Source organism: Brassica napus, chromosome C5 (genome assembly GCF_020379485.1).
Source record: "Brassica napus cultivar Da-Ae chromosome C5, Da-Ae, whole genome shotgun sequence".
In the NCBI taxonomy this organism is placed as follows: Eukaryota; Viridiplantae; Streptophyta; class Magnoliopsida; order Brassicales; family Brassicaceae; genus Brassica; species Brassica napus.
Genome location: NC_063448.1, coordinates 34,939,847 through 34,947,158, shown reverse-complemented (window position 1 = coordinate 34,947,158; position 7,312 = coordinate 34,939,847). Strand labels below are relative to the sequence as shown.

Below are 7,312 nucleotides of genomic sequence, written 5' to 3'. Positions count from 1 at the left end.
CAGGTGAGAAAGTGATCGAGAGATCATTCTGAGGTTTTGATGGCCACTTCTTTGAGGTTATTGCATGTCGTCGATGGTCCTTGATCGATCGAAACGAGTCGCCGCAAGGAGGCGAGCCTCCCATAATTACATTTAAGAAGGGAGCGCGCTCGATCCGTCTATTTTGCAGTTGGACCCTCAGGTCTTTAGGCGAGTCTTCGATGATTGGCTCATGTTTATCGCCTTTCCTGGTTTTCGTTTCCTCTAACTCTCGTCGTAAGTCGGAACGTTTAGGTCGGTTGAGCTTGATCCTGAGGTCTTCTGATTTCGAGTTTAGCTGATCACGAAGGTCGAGGACTCGGGGCTTGAGCTGGGGTTGAACACTGTAGTCTTCGACTCTTTTAGCCTTGGACTCTTCGATGATTAAACGAAGATCGTTTTTAGAGTTGTGCACACGGTCGATTGTCAGCGACTTTCGCCTGAGCTTGTTTCTCAAGTCATTCGACTCTTCCGGTCTGCCGTTTTCACTTGGTCGCTTGTTGGAGCGTTCGTGCGAATCGCGGACTTTGCTGTCCTCTTCTTCATCCGAGGAGGAACTTTGTCGTGCGAGGATAACTTGGACACGTCGACGATTACGAGTTTGCTCTTCTTCGACTTGTGCTTCGCCCTCGTCTTCGTCTTGCTCTTCTGGCTTGTCATCCTCTGCACGTTTGGGTCGGGCGCCGGCCTTGTCTTGACTTTTCTGAGCCTTCTTTTCTTTGTTTTTGCTCCAGCTCTTGGTGTTGTTTTGCCTAGGCTTGGGGAGCTCAACGTTGGCTGTTCCGTTTTCGTAAGATGAGAAGAGGGCATCGACCAGATGCCTGCAGTTTCTTGTGTCGTGTGCCTTGGACTTATGGTAACTGCACCATAGGTTTGGCTCGAATCGTCGAACCGACAACGGCCGGTTGCTCGCTTCGCTGGTCGGAAGCAGTCTAAAGCCAAACCGATCACTGGCTCGCGAGTCGACGAACCGAATCTATTTGTTGTGATCATGTGTCTGGATAATTATCTTCTGGGCCTTTTGAAAGGGCTAGGCCATACCCAACACTCTGCTCCGATCACCTCCGCCTCTTTCATATCGGATTGCTCTCCTGAAACTTCAGGTAATTGCACTCCGTATTCTCAGATTCTCCTTCGTTCTCTCTTAAATTCGCGTCGTCTCCTTTTATTTGATGATGTGGGAAATGATCGGTCGTTTCCAATTAGGGATAGCTCTCTCGAGATCGGATCTTACTGAAAATTGATCGAACTCTTTCGCTTTCTGATTTTGATCGTATTGCATACAAACTACTGTTAATTAACACGTCAGAATCGAGATCGAACCAAATGGGTTTGCACTATCTCTCTGTATGAATCGCCATGTAAGTGCAAGTTTTAAGGTTTTTTTTTTTTTTTTTTGCTTCGTTCTGATTCTGTGCTTTCTGTATGATCTTAAAGCTTAGCGGAAAGTGAGTCTCTGGAGGATGGGAGATTGAAGAAGAGGAAGAAGAGGAAGAGAGAAAGTTTTTTAAAAAAATTGGCACCTGTTAGTAAAGCTGATAAGAAAGTAGCAGTAGATGCTGCTGCGTGGATGTTCAATGTCGTCACTTCTGTTGGTATCATCTTTGTCAATAAAGCTTTAATGGCCACTTATGGTTATAGCTTTGGTAACTATCATCACTCTTTTTAATATCTTTTAAGTGAATATTCATTCCTCTGATGTGTCTCTCTACTCGCTTGCAGCTACAATCTTAACCGGTTTACATTTCGCTTTTACAACTCTCATGACCATTGTTCTAAGATGTCTTGGTTACATTCAGCCCTCTCATCTTCCCTTTGCCGAGCTTCTGAGGTTTATTCTCTTTGCAAACTTCTCCATCGTTGGAATGAACGTCAGTCTTATGTGGAACACTGTCGGTTTTTATCAGGCAGTAAAAGCTTCTGCACTTGCGCTAAGGATCAACATCTAATCTTTCATTTTGATGATGTTCTGTGTTGCTTGTCAGATTGCAAAGCTCAGCATGATTCCTGTATCCTGCTTGTTGGAAATGGTGTTAGATAAGATCCGTTACTCCAGAGACACAAAGCTTAGCATAGGATTGGTTCTTGTGGGTGTTGGTGTTTGCACTGTCACTGACGTTAGTGTGAATAGCAAAGGCTTTCTAGCCGCTTTTGTTGCTGTGTGGAGTACTTCTCTGCAACAATACGTAAGCGTTCTCGTTCTTGCTCTTTGTAAAGCAACATATCGTTTCTTTATTCGACTCAAAACTAAGCTTGACGTTCGTTTATATATGAATGCAGTATGTACATTACCTTCAGCGCAAGTACTCGCTTAGCTCATTCAACTTCTTGGGACATACCGCTCCAGCCCAAGCCGCAACATTGCTGGTTGTTGGTCCGTTTCTTGATTATTGGCTCACAGAAAAAAGAGTAGACATGTACGACTACAACTTGGTCTCTGTGGTAAGCGCCATTAAGTTTCATCCCTTAGTCTCATTGGCATTAGATTCAACTTGTCTCTCCTCACAAAGGAAGATAGCTTCATTTTGTCAATCTTGTGTAGTCTGATTACAACTTGGTCTCTGTGGTAAGCGCCATTAAGTTTCATCCCTTAGTTTCATTGGCATTAGATTCAACTTGTCTCTCCTCACAAAGGAAGATAGCTTCATTTTGTCAATCTTGTGTAGTCTGATTATGATAGTTTTCTTGTTTAGCAGATTCTATACATGCAAATTCAATGGCTGTTTCTCTGATAACTTAAGAACCGTGTCTCTATGCTCTTAAGGCCAAATCATTCTGCACCAACATGGTTATAAACTCATTTGGAACCTAACAATTTTCTTGTGAATTCTGCAGCTGTTTATAACCCTATCGTGCACAATAGCGATTGGGACCAACCTAAGTCAGTTCATCTGCATCGGGAGATTCACAGCGGTATCGTTCCAAGTCCTGGGACACATGAAGACGATCCTGGTGCTCGTAATGGGATTCTTCTTCTTTGGTAGAGAAGGTCTAAACTTGCACGTGGTCATTGGAATGATCATTGCAGTACTTGGTATGATCTGGTACGGCAATGCCTCTTCTAAGCCAGGTGGGAAAGAGCGACGAAGCTATTCTCTTCCAACGACCCGTCAACAGAAACTTGGAGCTGCTTCTGATTCCGACGACAACGAAGACAAAGCCTAGTACTAGTATTTAAGTAGTAAATGTTCACGGCCATCACATAGTTTACATCTTTGTTTTTGAGCTCTGTTTTCTCTAGCACACAATTAACGATCCTCGTCCTAATCTTGCTGGGGTCGACGACGAACAAACGATTTGTTATACAGATGATTGAGATTTTTTTTTGTACCGTTCTATTTACCATATAGAAGAACAGAAACAAGCAACTTAATAGGCTAACAAAAAGATGTAATAAGATAAGTGATATAAAGACCAAGTAACAGAAACAAGAAACTGGGGGATTAACTCCATATCCTGCTAAATGAATTCTCACTGTCCCCTCTCTATTCTCTCTGCTTTTTTATTCTTGCACTCTCCAAAATAGTCTTTTTCCATTTATTTCTTCAATTAAATAAACAACCACAATTCAACTACTTACATGGCCCACAAGACAATCTTAACCAATGAGAGTTCAGTTGGTCCACATGTCATTCTTCTTCCTCGTACTTTCTCATCTTCTTCAACCTCCATTGGCGATTTTGAAGCTCCTAAAACAGGTAATTCTTGTTCGCTTGAGATATTTTTTTTTGTAAAATAACATTAAAATGTTGTGTATATCATGGGCAGTGTTTAAAATATAAGATTTGATGAAAATTTGAGAGATTTAAAACGATTTCAAAAAATTGTGTTTAGGGCTTTCGGGTATTTTTTACGTCTGTTTTTGATGAATTTGTTGCTGAAAAGTTATTAAAACAAGTGTATATCTCGGCTAGTGTAACAAAAAAGAAGATCCAATGAAAATTATGAGAGATTAAAATTTTTTTTGAAAACTATGTTTATAGATTTTGGGTATTTTTTATGTGTGTTTTGATGATTTTCTGTGTGTAATTTCATTTAAGATGAATTATACATCATGGGTAATGTAAAATCCTAACAATATCGTTCTAAAAGCGGATTAGTTAGTACAAGGATAAGTTCTGGGTATTACTGGTATAACTAGTTTTTCTAAGGCAAAATAGTTTTACTGGAAATACTAGAATTACTATATTTATATTTCTTACTAGTATTTCTAGTATTACTATGTATAGTACTGAATTAAATTAGTATTAGTAAGAGAAGATTGTACGGTGTGATAATTAATACTAAGCATTTTAATAATGATAATTCTAATGATATTCTATTTTATTTCAGGAAAAATGCAAAATCCGCCTTGCACAATCATTTGTTTTGATTACGGAGGATATTATATGAAGGATATGGCTGAAATAAAATGGATATCGAGAGATGGTGAAGGAGAAGATGAAATTCACACGATTGTGTTGAAGAAATTAGTGGAGGAGGTCACATACTCTGCTTTGGTTGAGCGTATCTGCAGAAAGTTAAAGGTAGATGAATCTAAGATAGAAGCGAAGCTTAGTTACTTTCCAATGGTATTGTATTCGAATAAGCCATCATATATCTGGAATGATGAAGACGTTTTTGGTTATCTACTGCAAGTTAATCATGAGCAGTGTAGAAGTGTTCCACATGTGGAGTTCAACAATGATATAGACAAAGTAGATTATGTGTAATTCAGACTATTAGAATTACTAGTTTTATTATGTGTAAGTCGGACTACTAAGAGTACTGGTTTTATTATGTGTTATTCGGACTACCATATATATTGCAAGTAGTATGTATGTTTAGTATATAGAACCCATATATTTATGTTAATAGACTACATATATAGTAAATATGTATATTTAAAACTCTTTTTTGATGATTATTTTCAATAGTTTAAGAAAACTTATCATTTTCTAAAAAATCTTCCTTAACTTTCATTGTTAGTATGTGAATGGTTAGACTATAGTAAGGAGAATCTAATAAAATACGTATTTCTGGCAAATTTTTGCTGCAAATGTTTTCTTTACCAATAATCATAGTGTAAAATCATTGGTTTTATTACAAAAATTTCTCTTTTGTCATGGTTTAACTAGATAAACGTAAAAATTGCCAAAGTATTACTATGTGTAAAGTGGTATTATTACTATCTCCTTGAAGTTTACCATGAATTACTAAGTGTTAAATATAATATTAAATCTATTTATGACGGCTGCACGTTTTACATGTGAAATTTGGTTTTTCTTTTAAAAAATTCTCTTATTTTAATATATATATATAAAGTAGACTTTTCTCTCTTCTTATGACATGTGGAAGGGAGGGGTTTGTTGACATGTGTCCACTTTTTTGTTTTATTACATTTTAGATCATTATTTTTTTAGATTATTGCAATTTGGTTCACTATTTTCTAATTATACACTATCTAATCCTTCTCACACTAACCATCATCATTTGAAGTTTTATAATCTATTTTAATCTATTTTATTGTTCAAAAAATTGCAAAACGAATAAAAAATAAGTAAAAAATATAAAATGTATTTTAAATATTTAATTTATTCACAGCTAAAAATAACATAAACTTTCGCGATTTTATTATTTTTTATTATTTTCTATTATTTCATTTACAACTATATATTTATCTTAATATTAACCAAACTAAAGCATAACACATAATCTAAACATAAAACCACCATAATCACAGAGAAAAAAATGTCAAAGTAATACTAACTCAATAAAGGTCCAGAACTCAAAGGCGATCAAGAACGAAAACTGACTTACCCCACTTTATCATAGAGTGTCTTGGCCAGAACAATCAAAAGTCAGTAAAATGTAGAAAGATAATCTTGAGATAAAACAATCTCTCAAACATAAATGAGCGTGATCAAGGACTAATACAAAGAATAAAGAAAGCAGGTTAGAGGAAGAATAATCAACAGAAGGCCAAAATCACCACGAAGCAGGAAGAGACATACATAACGAACGATAAGCACAACCACCAGCTAAGAGGTAAGAAGCACCTCACAAACTAAACAAGCACAAACAAGACGCATATGCCGGTGAAGAACCACAAAGCTCGGGATAGAAGGGACCAAAGCTCCAAGAGACTAATACCGCACACTTATACTAAGGGGAGCAAAGGAAGAAGAGAACAGCATGAGTGAGGGAGAACGAAAGCCAACCCCGAGAAACATGAGCCCAGACTTGAGACCAGAAACAATCTTCCAAATCTACAGAGCATACTCGGAGGAGAACATTACCCAAACATGGAGTGGCAAACATGGCGAAAAGAGAGAGTCACAGAGACGCAAGCAACGATGAAAACTGCAATGAGATGAGGGAACATAAATGGAAGGGTAGACAAAACGAAATCATCGTGGAGCCGTCCTCGAGCTATAGAAGTCAAATCACCAAAAACCATATCTTGAAAACCAAGACGAGAAGGGAGTATCAATGGTAAGCTAACGACGAGGAAAACAACTTTAAAGACGACTAAACTCTGACCCAACCCAAAGAGATACAGTTCATAACATCAGCTAAAATCTAAGGAAGAAGAGGAGAATCCTATATTGAATGGAGCACCTTAAAACAACGCTAGAAACAACCGCACAACTGGGAACTCCTAAACCCGATTTACAACAAATACCAGAAATCTCAAGGTGAAGAAGGCGATAAAGAACAAGAGCATGAGGTGAGTCTTTTTCGGTGATGATGAGAAACACCGCATACCAGAAAGGTAAACAAAATACATAGATGTTGAAGGCTCAATTTCAAAATATGGGAAAAAGACAAAAACATCTTGAAAGTTATAATGTTCAAAAATATGAAAAAAATAAAAAATAATTTTGATGCTGAAACCGTTAATCTTAGAATCAACAAATGCATAAATGCAAATTTCAGTTATTGAAATTCAATATATTTTTACATTAGATGCTCGCTTCACTACTATACTGAAAAAAACACATTATTGAAAAAACAAAGACAAAATATATTAACATATCACTATTACTACTAAATAACACAATAAAAACACCAAATAACGTTCTTAACAATTAAAGTGATCATCTAATTACATTATCCAAAAAATCATACTTTTAACAACAATAAAACAATATTCTGCGCGAAGCGCGGACACCCCTCTAGTATTATATATTTTAGTGTTTTACATGTGATAATCATTTTTGGTATTTCATTTTATAGTGGTTTTTAGGCATAGTAAACCTAATATATCCAGTTATCTGACTAACTCATTTTTGGGCATAGTAGACCTAGTAAA

The 7,312-nt window shown here is 36.9% G+C and overlaps 1 protein-coding gene across 7 annotated transcripts; it reads left to right on the top strand.

Moving 5' to 3' along the window:
- The first annotated feature begins 992 nt into the window (after positions 1-992).
- LOC106359277 (UDP-rhamnose/UDP-galactose transporter 6) lies at positions 993-3,356 on the top strand. 7 transcript variants are annotated; one of them, XM_048758822.1, is made up of 7 exons: positions 993-1,121; positions 1,231-1,379; positions 1,456-1,664; positions 1,741-1,928; positions 2,004-2,204; positions 2,299-2,460; positions 2,854-3,356. In XM_048758822.1, the coding sequence occupies exons 3-7, from the start codon at positions 1,589-1,591 to the stop codon at positions 3,181-3,183; spliced, it is 957 nt and encodes a 318-aa protein (XP_048614779.1). In that variant the 5' UTR covers positions 993-1,121; positions 1,231-1,379; positions 1,456-1,588; the 3' UTR covers positions 3,184-3,356. The 7 variants fall into 7 exon arrangements, with proteins under 7 accessions (XP_048614779.1, XP_048614784.1, XP_048614780.1 ...); XM_048758826.1 differs by having other exon boundaries at positions 1,014-1,121; positions 1,225-1,379; positions 1,741-1,925; XM_048758821.1 differs by having other exon boundaries at positions 1,014-1,121; positions 1,225-1,379.
- Positions 3,357-7,312: the final 3,956 nt, after the last annotated feature.

What these genes read in the sequence shown, in the direction of transcription:
- LOC106359277 (XM_048758823.1), top strand. Translation starts at nt 1,589, where the DNA reads ATGTTCAATGTCGTCACTTCTGTTGGTATCATCTTTGTCAATAAAGCT. An exon ending in CACTTATGGTTATAGCTTTG is followed by an intron (nt 1,665 to 1,740) that starts GTAACTATCATC and finishes ACTCGCTTGCAG; the next exon opens with CTACAATCTTAACCGGTTTA. An exon ending in CTGTCGGTTTTTATCAGGCA is followed by an intron (nt 1,929 to 2,003) that starts GTAAAAGCTTCT and finishes GTTGCTTGTCAG; the next exon opens with ATTGCAAAGCTCAGCATGAT.